The sequence below is a fragment of the Prinia subflava genome, chromosome 4 (assembly GCF_021018805.1).
Source record: "Prinia subflava isolate CZ2003 ecotype Zambia chromosome 4, Cam_Psub_1.2, whole genome shotgun sequence".
Classification (NCBI taxonomy): Eukaryota; Metazoa; Chordata; class Aves; order Passeriformes; family Cisticolidae; genus Prinia; species Prinia subflava.
In genome coordinates, this window is record NC_086250.1 from 64,391,412 (window position 1) to 64,407,047 (window position 15,636).

The window sequence follows — 15,636 nt, forward strand, 5'->3', positions numbered from 1 at the left end:
TGGAGGTCATGCAGATTAATATTTAACCTTTGCAGTTAGGAATATCCTACTAATTATCCCATATTTCATAACAGGGAAGTATGATACTGCTGTATAGTCTCAAAACTCAATAGTTTTGCTGTATTTCTCTGTGTGCCAGCACAGAGAAATACAGCAAAACATGTATCAATTACAATATATCACATGCTACTCCCACCCAGACCAACGGATCTCAGTGTACTCATACCTAGGATGTGAGCCTGAACAGCTATCAACATTTCATTGAAACTGAGATACAGAAATTTAAGTCTCTTCCACTGATCACAATCTGAAGACAAAATGGTTCCACACTTCATAAACTGTAAAAAATAATGTAGCTTCTTTAAAAATTAGCTGTGCCCAGTGCTACAAATATTTTATTCCTGTTGCACGGCCTGACTGTTCAGAAATATTCACATGCAAACACAACTGCAGCACAACAATGCTAAGAGAGAGATCTGTGAAGTTTTATGAAGTCCTAAAGGGCGACAAAGTACGTTTACAAAGCACTAAGAGCATTGTAGTAAATACTGGGCAAACTACTGCTCTGTCCTACCTGTCCCTAATGGAGTCATCTATGACAGACATTACACCATTCTCCTGGGTACTAAACCATGTCTCTCCTATATTGAGAACTGCATGGAACACACAGGAGAAAAAAGTTATAGAACAATTTGGCTGTCTTGCATGATGTTAGAGGTGCATACACATCAGTATACATAACATTACCTCTGCCATTACTTATTCTCCTACAGGTATTATTAGGGAAAACCCTCAGGAGACATAAAATATATTGCTTTATCATTACTAGGGATGCTGTTTCCCTAAAAAACCCTCTGTCTAAGGATCTGTGCCTCATTCTCATAAGTTTGTGTCACACAGGATCTGTAGTGATGCAGGGACTGTTCCTTTTGTTTGGAGGTTTCAAGCACTGTGTTAATGAGAACAGAGACAGGCACACGATGTGTGCAGTGCTGCTGTTTGAGATGTGTACACAGGAAACTCAGGCACCCAGCCTGACATGCTTCATTCACATACGTCCAACTGAATTGAACACAACAGATTCAGCCATATTAGAGAGCAGAACCAAAATTCACCAGAGATATAAAAAATGATGCAACGGATTATATTCTGCATATAATTTCATGAATTTTTGAATTTTTTTACCACCACTCAGAAAACAGGGGTTCCAGACCATGAAGCTTTAGCAGTTTTTTTCCACAGCATAAGAACAGAAAAGGTCAAATTTAACATCATTAAAAGGTATTGCCTAAGACAAAAGTGAAAGCTAGTCAACATCATTGTGCTTTACTGGAGTAGACTGGCAAAAAAGATAACATCTATAGAAGCCTTTAAAATAATCCACAAATCTGCTACTAAAAGAAGAATTCAGAAATTATGTAAAAACAGATAGAATCACAGAACAGTCTGGGTCAGAAGGAACTTCTAAAGGTCATCTAATCCAACCCCCTGGAATGGACAGGGACATCTTTAAGTGGATCAGGTTGCACAGAGCCCTGTCCAAACTGACCTGAAATGTTTCCAGAGAATATGTTTTATCAACTTTATTTAGTAATACTTTCTTCAGATCAAATAGCTAATTCAGTACTTGATCAAAAAATCTGAAAGACTACAGTAGAAATATTTTATTTAAACTCGTATTAACACACCATTCCATACTTACACCTTTTAAGAGAACTTAAAAATGAAAAGATTTTTAGTTTTTTTTCCTTTTTAAAAACACACCAGTTGAAAATAAAAAAGTTGGGAAATGGAAAAAGTACTGTCCAGCTCTTAAGTAATACAGAAGAGAGTTTTTGCTCTTTCAGATTTGACTTCAGTACAAATTTAGAAGCTTAACATTTCAGAAGCACCACGACAGATTTTAGAGAATGGATCCACAAGATACTTAGTCGTAATATCAAGGCATTTTTTATATTTAATCTGAATTTTCCTTACCTTAACTTGCAGGCCAAAGTCTGTGAAGTAGCTGATAGCCTGAATATGCCTTCATCATTTTAATAGCAACAAGAATTCAGCCCTTTATTCTGCTTTGATATGAAATAGCAAAAATCAGCACTTACACAGCATATTACAAAAATTGTACAAGCAATTGTCCATGCCTCCTTGAAGAATCCACTGATGAAAGAAAAAAACTGGGCAGGAATAAAAAAGAAACAGACCACAAAACTCTCGTATTATTGTAAATAAATGGTTTGGAAGCTTTAATCCAATCCCAACTCACAGCTTTGAAGCCATGTAAATTGAAATCAAGTCCAGTTTTGAGATGCATAGAATTGAGATTTTCTTCTAAAAAGAAAAGGTTTTCTTTTTAGAAATGAAAAGTATTACATTTGTATGGCGGCAGATAAGTAGTGGTGAATTACTTGAGCTGAGAGAAAAATCAGGTGGCCTTTAGATTGCTGGTTTTAAAGCTCCTGAGATTTTTTTTTACTGTATCATTTCAATATAATTTCAGATTCTCAGAGAACTACCCAAACAATGTAAAATAATGATACTTCACTGTAAATAGCCTTTATTTTTGCATTGATTTTGTTTAGATAGACGTTGAGTGCTAAAAAGATTGTGTAATTGCTACACTCTGAAAACAGACAGCATTATCAGCCAAGAAAACCTTCATTAGTTCATTATCCAATTTTCCCAGGTGAAAGAAATGTTGCATGGAGAGCGTGTGGCTGTGTCAAATCACATAGTAACAAACCACAAACTGAATCTATCTAAATTACTGTTGAATTAGAAGCTCTATTTCACAGCAACAAACAAAACTGTGTACCTCATGCAGCCTAGATTTGCCTACCAAATATTTGTTTAAGAACTTTGGAGTAAAACACTTTTAAAATACTGCAAGTTTTGTGACGTTTTTTTGTTGGGTTTTTTCTTTGTTTCTTTTTTTTTGGGGGGGGGTCGTCTAAAAAATAGTGAATGTATTACTTTGCAGACACTGTATGAAGGCTTCGTTATAAGTGATAAATGAAGAACTGCTTTATTTTAAGCAGTCTTTGAGTGATATTGAAGATTAACCTGGTTTGCAGGTTAACTTTTTGGCCATTAAGAAAGCCTTAACTAAGTTCTATCCAAATACAGATGTCTTAGTATCAGTGTAGAAAATGTGGATCGGGTACAAAAGAATCTAACATGAAAAGTACTGGAATTTGTTAAATATGGATGTAGTTGCTCAAAAAATCACTGCACAATTAAAATACAAAGCTAGACACATAAGAAGTTTGATTTTTTTTTAACCATGTAGGTAATTAGAACAGTGAGTATTTCTCTGACATGTTGCTGATATTAATTTTCAGGAAAAAATCCAGCTAGAAAATAATTCCTGCCCAGTGAGAGGCTGTACCAATTATTGAAGTCTCACAGCATAAAACATGGCAGCAATCAGCACTCTCTGCAGTGAAAAAGTCCTAGAAATACAAAAAAATCCAAACATCTCAAAATATCTCTTTGAACAGAACATCTTTATCATAGTTTTTGGGTTCAGAGAATAGCTTTGGCTGAAAGTTTACTTCCAATTCCCAAAGGCAAATGCTCCTACACTCTCTCCATGTAGTGGCAACTTGTTTTACATTCTGAAACACAAGGTATGTCCTATGCAGCTTTACCAAAGTTATCTACAAAATCCATCAGTTTTACAGTGAGGTTGCATCTTGAGTAATATTCTCAATGAAAGGTGTTTCCAGAAGAAAAAAAATACAGTTGGTTTTATAACTGAAGACAAGATCACAATGAAGATATTATAAGGAAAAACAATTCAAGGCTTAAGGCATTTTCTTATCTTACACTTCCTAGTTTTCAAGTGTTTAAGCTGTGTAACTAGATTACTAACTTTTAATTTTTTTAAAAAAGTTTTTCTAAAGGCTTTTTAAAACATTGATCATCATTTTATTCTATAAACATATTATCCCCACAGAGAGTAATGGGACAATTGTTGAGTTGAATACTATTCACAAAATGAAAGAGAGCCCCAGTAAATGAGATGTGTGGAACAAAATATTCAGTCATAAATGTTTAACCTGTATTTGCAATGTTGAAAGCATCCCTAATAAATACATAAAGTGTTTGTAGAAGCATGGATACATGCAGGAATAAGTGAGCATGTTTGTCCAAGTCTACCTTGCAGGCCATAAAAGTACTTTATTCTATCAATAAGTCGACTAATATAAGAAAAAAAATGCTATCAGCAAAATACCTGCGAGCAAATTATTGTTCCATACATCCACTACAATATTTTTTATGGTCATTTGTTAACCAAAACCACTCACCATCCATGCAAGGAAGCACTTTTATTCCTAATTTTGCAGACTGGGAGACTGTATCTACACAAGGAATATATATAGAAGTTAAGACACTGGCCAAGTGCTGCTATTAGCAAAGCAGCTATCATATTAGAATTTCACCTCCTGTCCCATAAAGCATCAATATCATCTTTCAGAGTAAATCCAGCTTCACTGGAAACAAATATAAAGTTTGTCTGTAGATTTCTTGCTGATTTTAATTCTAATTACCCAAAAACTCAAGACTTCGTACCCAAAGATGAATGAAGTACTCTGTTGTGCATAATGAGGGGTTAAATTTAAATACTTCTGTCACCCCTACCATTCCAAATTAAGCTCTAGAACTAATTGCTAAAGAAGAAGAAAAACCCCACAAAACCAAAAACAAAACTACAAAAAAAGCACATTTGTGAAAGCCACTTAGAGTAAACCTGTACATTACTAGACGTTGCAGTACTTGAAAAGGAAAGTATTTCTTCCTTACAATTCCAGATTTTTATTTAATAAAATTGTGTTTCTTCCTAATCTGGGGTAACATTTTTCAGTGCCTTCCAGCACATTAAGAACTTCTTTTTTACATGGACGCTTGCTCAGTGTGGCACAGACAATGACGTGGTGTCAGAGCTTATCATTCAAAAGGAAGACAAATGACCACATCTGATATCACACATGGTTTCATTGGGATATCTTACTATTCCCTCCTGCAAAGCCTAATAAAATCATGTACTACATTTTGTTTTATGTAATTTTCACAATCAGGCCTTGACAGTGATGACTCATTCTGTTGCAATGAAACCTATATGTGTTTAATCAGATTTTTTTTTTTTTTAATGTGGATTCATCCTTGCACTCAGGATTAAAATGATACAGGACTGATACTCATTATGCTGAAATTACACTGGTGGAAAGAGGGATGAAATTGGGTACCCAACCATTTCCAAAGGTATTTAGAGTATATCCTAGACATGTTCTTAGTCACGCACAGATCCCTCATGTATTTCTAATCAGTCAAAAGAGACCAGATTCTGCCTTCAATTACCACAAACCTTTTCCCTGTGTGTTCATTACAGTGAAATCTCCTTAAGATATGTTCCTGCACATATTAGTAATTCTCTCCCAGCTTATACACCAACCACATAATCTAAAATATGTTCACAACAGACAAAAAAAATCTCATCAAGAAGATGCTAAGGCAACAAAAGTGGTTCAGTAAATAACAAAACAATGGTAAGAACTACATTTGTATTGCTAGTGGCTGTAGCAAACAAAAATAATTGTATTAAAAACTGTGTTTCTCCTGCTTGAAATCTTAAGAGGCTTGGTGATTGTCAGGTAATTAGGGATTGCTGATGATCATCTTACTGCTACTAGTCTGTAAACAGAAAAATTATGTACTTTTCTTACTATCTTTCTTACAGAAACAGGCCAGTTGCTTTATTAAACACATTGATTCAAGCAGGATGACAATTTGGGTGTTATTCCCATTTTAGAAACGGAATAAAACCAGCAGTCGCCTGTGCTGCCAAAGAAGCAATAGGTCATGTTAACAAACCCGTGTCACAAGCCCTTGTCTGGTACTGTACCTAACCACTGCCTCTTTTACAAGTACGAAATATTCACAGTACAAATTCCAGAGAATCCCAGGACACAGCTCCCAGTGCTTCCCAGAGTGGAAAAGGAGCTGGCACGGCTGGCGAAGGAGCGCGGCGAGCGCGGCGGAGGATGAGTCACACGCTGGCTTCTCCTCACCATACTGTCTGCAGATTTTTGCTGACTCCTGTTAGTTTCTAAAAATGCTGTTAAGCTTATGTTTTGCAATCTGTGTACATCCAAGAAGTGCAGATCAGTGGGGATTAACTTCTTCCAGATCTCCAGATCACAAGTTACCAAAAGAAGCAGATTTGGTGGTAGCTTTTCTCCAGAGATTCTATTAAAAAACCACTTTGAGAACCAGGTGAACCAGAGGTACCATCTATCCAGGAAAGGATTGGTCATGCAAGTTTCTGAGGTAAAGTGGGAATATAGCAAACACCCATCTTAATAAATTAGGCTTAACAGCTTAACAACACTTTTCAACTACAGAAGGCTTTAGAGGCATTAGCTAACAAATTAATCTTGACAATAAACCCTTGCCTGACTAAATGGTAAGACACTGAAGTTTCCCACTTTACGTAATGAGAGAAAGTAATATCAAAAATCTAAGATACAAAATTTGAGAAATAAGGCAAGGCAGATAAAGTGAGGAAAATACTAAAGAGAGGCATTTAATGATAAAAAGCTCAGCCATGGTACACGCAATCCAGGATCTACATCACAGAAAAAGATTTTAAAAATTGTAATTAAATTACGGAGTCTACTGACTCTTTTCTTTTTTTCCAAAATTGGTGCCACTGAATTAATTTCTAAGGAAAGTTTCATTTCCAGAAATAGCTCCTGTATTAAGAAACACACTCACAGCTAACAAACCTAACACAGGATTCTTTCAATCGAAGATGAGGGTGCAAAAAGGTTCACTGCTCAATACACGTACTTTTCATCCCTACATGGATTATTCTTCACTTTGACCTGTCTTTGAAAAAAATCTAAAGAACTTGTTACACCCATATGCAAAAATAATAAAATTACAAGTGAGGCTAACAGAAAAAATGGATGTTCAATAAGCTTTGCAGAAACAACTCTGCTTACCAGTGAATAGCATATTACGTATTGTATTTTATTCTACTTAAATCAACTGTAAGAATAGTGCCATATACTGCAAAAAAAGAAGCAGCTTCTACATTAACATCTGCCTAGGGCTGTATTTATGACCCACAAGACTTCTACCACATAGATTACCCCAATTTTCACTGGGGGAAATGATTACTGTGAGGCTTCATTTAGCCATTTACAAAATGAACCATATTTCTCAACACTAGTCCTCATCAGGATATCATTAATTAAAAGTTGCCTTTTAGTGGACTGTTGTACTTATCCCTCAACATTTTGGCTGGTCTCATGGGACATTGGATCTACATGTGCTGGAGTGACCCGTAACACTCAAGGAAGGAATAATAAGAACCCTAATTTGGGAATTCATACTTCCTGTCATCTCTTTTTCATTACTTTTGTCCTTCCTGCAGTGTTGATAACACAATTCATCCATTTCAGAGTGAAAAATGTTTCACTTCAATAATTTTCGACAGAAGAGCTCCCGTGACTCAGTTCCCTCCTATGGAAAAGGCTGGAATTTCTAATCAAGAGTCAACATACACCTAGTGTAGCAAATTTCTGTTCATTCCAAGAATAAAGAAAACTTCCCTTTTACTGGTTTGCTTAAGACTACCTTAGTGCATAAAGAAAAATGCAGCACGGTATTAATAGTGACAATTTGGAACAGTGGCATGACTTGATTTAGGTTTTAGTATTGCCACCACCCTTAGTCAAAGATCTTTTGTAACCTTATTTTTATGCCTACCTGGAAGGATATTTAGTCCATGCTATCAAAATATAATTAAAATCCGATAAAAACAAGGGTGAGAGGGATATAACTGGGGAACATTTTAAGCTTCTAGACCAGTCTAGTGGGAACCTGCACAGGGAAAATAGGAGCATTTCAGTTCAAATATTGTTTGGATGAACCAAGTCTAGCTTTTTTTTTAAATAAGAATTCACACAATTTATCATCTGCTAAAAAACTAGACTGTGGACTCAGCAACTATTTTATGTTCTTATTTACTTCTCGAATCAGGTCAGAAGTGAATCAGATTTTATCATAATGAATAAATTTGAGAGACTTTGCTCACAGATTTCAACTGAAGCATTTATGCTGAAAAAAGGACGACTAATATATACCTCCAAGTTACATCTAATAAAGACTGTGCAAAAATTATTCTTAGTTCATAGGATCAGGAGAATGCCTTTTTTTTTTTTTTTTTTTTTTTTTTTTTCCCTATCATCTTCCTTCTGCATTTCTGGGTGAACATTCATGGTCCTGGAGAAACAAAGGAAATTTCAAAAAAGGAAAAGTCTTAAATCATTATGTAGAATATCTGTTACAAAATCAGACTATTGTTCTTACCCTACCCAACTCTCAAATGAGAGGGAGTAAGAATGTAATTTAAAGAGGGTGGAAAAAATCCAACAAATCACTTTTTATAATAGTCAGCAATATTACAATTTCACATTCACATTCTATGGTTATTTCAGGCCTGCTTCAGATTTAAAAAAAAAGTCTGATTTTGAATTACTGTAATTAACTGCAAAAGCTTGCTGATTTGTTGATGCAAAATAATGTCAATCATTTTCATAAACTTGTTAGAAACTTCATAAACAAATAGGAAAAAATGATACAAGGAACAGAAATTCACTCTTTGTCATCAGTTTGCTGTTGGCATAAAGAGAAAGGTGCTGTAAGGATGGGCATAAGCAAAACCCGTGGTCCTCTCCCTGCCATCATTAGTGCAACATTCTCAAACAGGGAGCCATATCTTGCCACAGGGTGGCTGAAGAGAAGTTTTACATTTCACCCTGAAAACTTGCTAAGTCTGTAAAGAACGAGGAAAGGAAGGAAGGTATGAAACACTGAGTTTGCTTAGAGGCAGAGGAGGTAAAAAAATAGTTTGGAAAGCAGTGGAAAAGAAAAAGAAAATTCCTTAAGCTGAATAGCTGCAGGCACATGCCATTAATTTTAGCTATTAAAAAGTGCTGAAGTGTATTTTGAAAATCTTCAATCTTGCACAGATTTTTCTGAGAGTATCAGTGGGACTTTTCACTCATTCCAGGGTACAAGCAGCACAGTGTGGCCCTAAATTGAGAATATACAACCCATGAACACTAGTGAAGCACAAGTGCAGTTGACAGTACTTTCGCTATCAGTGTTAGGTATTTTCACCTTAAATATGAGCCGCCCCTGTGCATTACACGGTACTGGGTAACATTTAAATCATATTCTGCAAACAATATTCAATCCAGTTCTCCTTACAACTGGAAATAGGAGGGAAAGAAGAATCATAACTCCCCCTAAAAGCAATGACCAATTTGGTACAGTAAGCAATGACGTAACTGATGGAAAACTCAGCTCTTGGTCTGATCCTACAGAACAGAGAATTGCCCTCTGCATGTTTGAGGAAAGTTGAGTAGGATCAGGCTCTTTAATAGATTCAGCAAGAGAGATAAATCAGAGCTGTAATCTCAAATGCAAATCATTTAAGTATTCATTGATACCTGTCTTGCAGCAGCTGTAGGGGGAATGAAAAAGCTGATGCAGGAATGGGCTAAGAGTGATCTAAGACAGAACACACTGGGCTGGGGGCACAAATATAAGTTATTGTTTTGTACTTCTTATTTTCTGTGCATTTTCAAGGTGCGAGCAAGGGGGTTTTTTTACCAGAACACTAAGGACACTAGGCTGTCATTCTTTTTATCAACAAATCTTGTTCAGCATTTGTAAAAGATGTAAATTAATTATGGCGTCTGGCTTTACTAAATTATAGCTATGGTCCAGTAATTTTATTCCAGGGTGTTTTCTAGTAATTTTTTTCTTCTATTAAAGGAAATTTGTTAACAAGGCACTAGAAAAAAAAAATTCTGCCATTAAAAATATCGCCCTTTGTCACAAAGGTCTTTATGAGCACTCTAAACACAACACACAGTTCGAGCACAGGGGATCAAAAGCCCAGATACTGCTGCAAAGAAGCACAAAACAGTCTGGGGCTCAATTCTACTTCTACTATGACCAGCAACAGAGAGAATGAGTCATTTTCCTCCACTAAAATGCTTCTGAACTGCAATCCCTATCTCACAGAGGTTTAAGTCAAATATTGGTGTAGAAGATAACACTGCCTTGGATACGGGATTCTCGCAGAAGGCAAGAAAGGATCAAGGCACAACCATGTCAGCTACCAGTGGGCAACCAGAGTCTGGGTTGTTTCTTTGTTACAGAACATTAAAGCAATAAGAATTTGAACCTGCTTCCATCAATTAAAATCTTCTGCTAGATAAATATTTTTAAGATCTGTACCACAGGCCTTCTATTTAACAATGAATACATTTCAGGCTAATGTGCTGCCAAGCTCCAGCTCTCTTTCTAGCAGCTGAATTCTTGGATAAAATCATTTTGCAGGGTATGAGCAATGCAGTTCTGAAAATAGCATCACTGCAAAATGAAAGATGGCAAGAACCTCTATAATGCTGATTTATTTCAGTGAAATTTCATCTTTTGCGATTAGTATCTACTTTGATGTTTTCAGCTGAATTTTCATACTTAATAAAATTTAAATCTATAGAATTTGTTAATTCAGAGGCTCCCACAAAAATACCTAGGAGGGAAACAAACAAAGAAATTGCCACACAATCAAAAAAATCCCACCAAAACACCAAAATAATCACCACCAATCAGCAAGCTGTTTCACACTTATTCTAAGTATGTTTCAATGAGAAGAATGGATTGAAACAACACTCTCTAAAATATCAGTGGGTTTAAGCATCTTGCATAATGCTCAGCATTTAGGCATGTGCTGCTGAGAAAACACGAAGAGGTGATATTGCACTTCCCTGATTCCAAGTAGATTACATCTTTTGGCTCTCTTTCCAATTCCCTGATATGTAGGTACACTTCACTACTTTTGTTTTCCCTAATAGTGAATATTTTTAAATAGGTTGAGAAAAAAAATCAAACAAGAAAGAGCCTGATATTTTATAACCCATTAATAGAGCAGTCTTTTCTATTTAACATCAGCAGCTAAACTGGCATTCTTCTATCACAGACTTTAAGATATAAATGGGATTTTATGCATATGAGAGGTATCAAAATCCCTAAGTCTGACAGTAGAAACAGATGAAAACATCCTAAATGTCCGTTGAACCTTTGTTCACTGGTGAATAAGAAAGTGATGCTGAGACCAAGCCCAGCCACACTCTCAGCAGGACCTACACTTGTTAGGTCCATGTGCAGAAGCCAAAAATATGAACGTCCCAGTTGTGCAAGCCCTAATTCATATGACTCATATACACTTCCCTGAGTTGTCCTAATGACACCAAAACAGTAAAGATGATTCATGCAAGTAAAAAAAAAATGGGAATACACAACTTCTTTTCTAAAAATGTCTTGTCTGCATACATATAGATGTATGTTCATATGTATACTATTTTTATCTTTATCCACCAATGTTTTACACCAAGTTATGTAAGTGTCAGATATGTCTTAATATAATATTTAATGTAATAGGTACATACAGAATAAGTGACTGAGGAGGAAGAAATGTTAAAAGATAAAGGAACGAGAGAAAAGGAGTGGCAGAATAAAATTAGAGGGGAGATAAAAGGAAAAGACAGTAAGATATAAACACAATGATGTCGTAACCGTCCCATTCATTTTGAAAGGCTTCATCTGTAGTTTTATAAAAATGAAAATTTGCTTCGTTTAGTTTTTTTTATTTTTCTTTTTTAATCAATACAAACAGGTTTATTATCAGAAAGGAGAATGTATGTCTTTATGTAGTACATTACTCACTATCAGTAACAATAACAACACATGCTGTGCCAAAGGGATACTTAGGAATTACAAGATATTCCTAAACTCAAGACTATCTGTCTTGATGCAGTATAGAGAAAAGAACAGAAATAAACTGAGTCCTCTACTATCATTATCAGGCAACATATAAACCTTTATATTTAACAGTATGTTTTTTCTGAAGTCTGTACAGATGTGAATGATAAATAAATATATATGGCTAGAAAAAAGAAGTGCTTTGCATACTGTGACAGCAGTAGTGTGGTTATAGTGCCTGGAGTACTATATACAATATTCTCATCCAAGTGCAAAATAGCTGCTGTGTTGCAGGTGTAATTGAAGGACTTGGAGTTGCTGTGTTAAAAGTAAGAACATGGTATCTTGTACCAACAAACAGATCCCTACCACATGACACAATTAATATGATACATTTAAATGGAATGCAGTATGCACCAATCAGCAGTTAAGCCTTATAGCTCAGATATACTCAGTATACTACTATGCTTAAATAGTTTATTAAAGGACAGTCTTCAATATTTGCAGCGAAACATTTCAACACGGGAAGCACAGAATGCAATACCACCTGCTCAGATTTTCAATGAAAAATTAAAGCTGCCATTTCATACAACACAAACCTGCACCTGAAATTCTTTATATTTTGCTGTGTAAACATATCAGGGCCTTTTTGCCTTATCAGAGAATTAAAATTAATCAAATTACTGAGTTTCTGTCAAACAGGCATTGCATAAACCTTCAGCATTTCTCCCTAAGAATACTACATGCTTCTACATTATTATATTGGTGTTGGGACTTCTGAATATTTTAGTAATAGCACATGTTAAAATATTTACTAATGCAGAAGAAACAGATGACTGAAGGAAAAGTGATGAGTTGCTGAGGAAATCATCTACTCTGTAGCCCTGAATATGCACATTTTTCACACAGCAGCTGGGAAATCCTGCTTCCTCAGACCAACTTTTTCACCAAGAGAAAAAAGAGACTGAAAATAACGGGGAGAAAGCAGGTAGCTAAGCACATAATATCAGCAAACCTCCAGTTTTTCAATTATGTATATCCTTTCTTTCCTTTATTCTCCTCTCCCGTCATTTTTTTTAATTCCTATTTTTAATATTCTTAATATATCATATATTTTACATTAAGACCATTTGCGTCACTTCTTTGTTCTTCCCCATTTGTAATTTTTAGCAAGAAATGAAACACTGCTGTCAAGTCTTAAAAAAGAATAGAAAAATTGTTTTCTCCTTCACCTGTTACATCATTACTTCTGGCTAAGCAGCTCTCCCTGCATCAACCTGTTGTGTGCTGCCTTCTAAACAAACTAAGCCTTGCTTGCACTTTGATTCCATTCCAAAGTGGAAACAGTACTGTGAAGGATCCACAGTTGCTACAGATTGTTTCTGCAATATTTCAATGGAATAACAATGAGAAAAAAACGGGAGCCAACAGTAAGTAGATTGTGAAGAATATGGAAATGTGGATGACTAACATAACATTCTGAATTACTTCATCATTGGTGTAGTTATAATTAAAGTTATATGTTTCACTGTTGTCAGTTTCTATTATCGTGACTGTCAATAAAGGTAAATTCAGAAGGAAATCAGCAAAAACAGATGGGGAGACAAAACCACTTTTAAAAGAATATCACATATTCTTATGTTAAAAAGCAATCTGGACTTCTATTTGAAATTATATATATTCTTTTTATATGACATTCTTTTAATTTTACTGGAATCCATTTTTCTGTTTCTTTTAAACCCAGAAAAATCCCCACAGAAAATAAATAGTAATTAGTTGTGTATGATAACCTTACCAGCTCAGTGAGAAACCGTAAATATCAGAGCTCAAAAAACCGTAAATCCGGGAGCTCCAACACAAGAAAACAATGAATTAAAAAGCCCTGGGTTTGTATTTTGCTACACTTGCAAAATACATGGCACATCTTTATAAACTGCAACACGAGAATGTTTTAAAAGGTAATTTTTCCTACAATGAAAGGCTGTATTTATTCAACTGAGAAGATACTAAGTGGTTATTCTACACTTATCTTTGTATTCCTTTCATTTAACAGTGCGAGCATCCCTTTGAGTCTTTCATAATGGAACCGATACTCAGAACTGAATCCAATTATAACAACCTACCAGCAATACTAATTGGTGAAAATGCATTGCTGGTAATTACTGCAAGGCATCCTTCTGCCCAGAATGAACGACACCAATAAATTCTACCCAGTGTTAAACAATAAGGAAAGACTACCATTAGCACTGTTTTTCTTATGTAAAATGCATTAAAGTGAGTCATCCACTTAAAAGTTACCTACTGGTAGCTTTAACCCAGATTCGAGGACTAAGGTAAGTGCTTCAAAAAACCAACCAAACAAAAAGGATATAAAAATAACGAGGTGAGAGAGAAGAAAAAGGAAGAAAATACGATCACACAGTGCTTTGTCGTGGATTTTTTTTTTCCTATCTGTAGGCGAATCTTCAATATGATGTATTGGCTTCCTTTTGCCTTCCTTTTATTGCATCATTATTATTTGATCTTTGCACTGCTCTGGGCAACACTTTCATGCTAATAATTCTGCAGTGCTTTAAAGATTTCTATCTCAGGGCCAGGCAAGGCACCGAGCTGCGCGCACCGCGAGCATCCTTCAGCTCTCGCGAAGGCGAGAGAACTCAAGGATCGTTCCTGAGAAGAGAACGATCCGCAAGGCCAAGGCTGGAGGAAACACTTCCTCGCCGTGTGGCTCGAAGCGTGCGGAGCCCCTCCGGGAGGAGGCACCGCAGCCCCGGGGGAGCGCTGGAGCCCGGCCCGGCAGGAGCCAGCGGGAGCGGGGGCTCGCAGCTCCCGGCCCTGCCCGCCCCGCTCCCCGAGCCGGCCGCGGCAAGGAACGAAATCCGCCTTCCCCGCGGGTTTTAATAAAACCGCAAAAGTTTTCAGATTTTGGGGTTTTTTTTACAAACAATGTTGAAACTCCATCCAGGCTGGAATAACCTCTGCGGGAGGAAGGGGCGGGCTCCGGGTAACTGGAAACTTTCTTCTCCACAAGGATGACCTGCCGGGGTGTATTCGGGAGCCGCTCCGGAGCGGGATTCCCAGGCGAAGCCTTTACCTCAAAAGTCCCGCCGCCGGCCGTCACCGGAGCTTCCCCTCCCTGCGACCGCCCCGGCGGGACCTTCAGCCACCCTCTTTTCTAAGCAAAAGCAGCCGAAAACCTCCGCTTTTCCCCGATCGTCACTTTCCGCCCGGTCTAACTTGATTTCCCTTTGTATCGCCGCTGTCGCCGGCGCCCCCGCCCCCGCCGCGCCCCCGCCCCGGACCCCCGGACCCCGCTGGGACTTACGTGGTGGCCGAGGGGAAGGGTCCCTCCGAGGAGTGGTTCATCACCAGGGACTGGAAAAGTGTCAGGCTAAAGACCAGCAGCCAGCCAGCAGCCATCTTCCTGATCGAAGATCGATCCCCCTTCCCCAAGTCGTCGAGACGGCAATAATAATAAATTCAATTATCGTGTGTGGCGGTGCGGGGGGGGCCGTGGTTCTTTAAAGCCTCCTCCGCTCCCCCCACCCGCCCCCTCGCAGGAGGCGCAGCCCAGAGATGCGCGGAAAAGCGGGAGCGCGGCCGAGGGTGGGGAGGAGGAGGAGGAGAAACGATGGAGATCTGTGGGTGGAGTGGGGGAAGAGGCGAAACAGAGAAAAGAGAGAGAGCGAGAGATACTCCACTCTCCGCTACTCCGGCAGCAGCTCCAGCTCCATCCGATCCGCCGCCATCGGCGCTACTTTTGTGACAGATCCCACTCTGCGTGTGTGTGTG

At 37.5% G+C, this 15,636-nt stretch overlaps 1 protein-coding gene across 3 annotated transcripts in view; it reads right to left on the reverse strand.

Annotated features, from left to right (window-relative positions):
* The window catches only part of CACNA2D1 (calcium voltage-gated channel auxiliary subunit alpha2delta 1), a 359,015-nt gene extending 343,715 nt beyond the window's left edge, over positions 1–15,300 (reverse strand). For all 3 annotated transcript variants that reach the window (XM_063396985.1, XM_063396984.1, XM_063396986.1), the window contains exon 1: positions 15,170–15,300. In XM_063396985.1, the coding sequence (XP_063253055.1) occupies positions 15,170–15,264 (95 nt within the window). In that variant the 5' untranslated portion in view covers positions 15,265–15,300. The remainder of the gene's footprint in view (positions 1–15,169) is intronic.
* Positions 15,301–15,636: the final 336 nt, after the last annotated feature.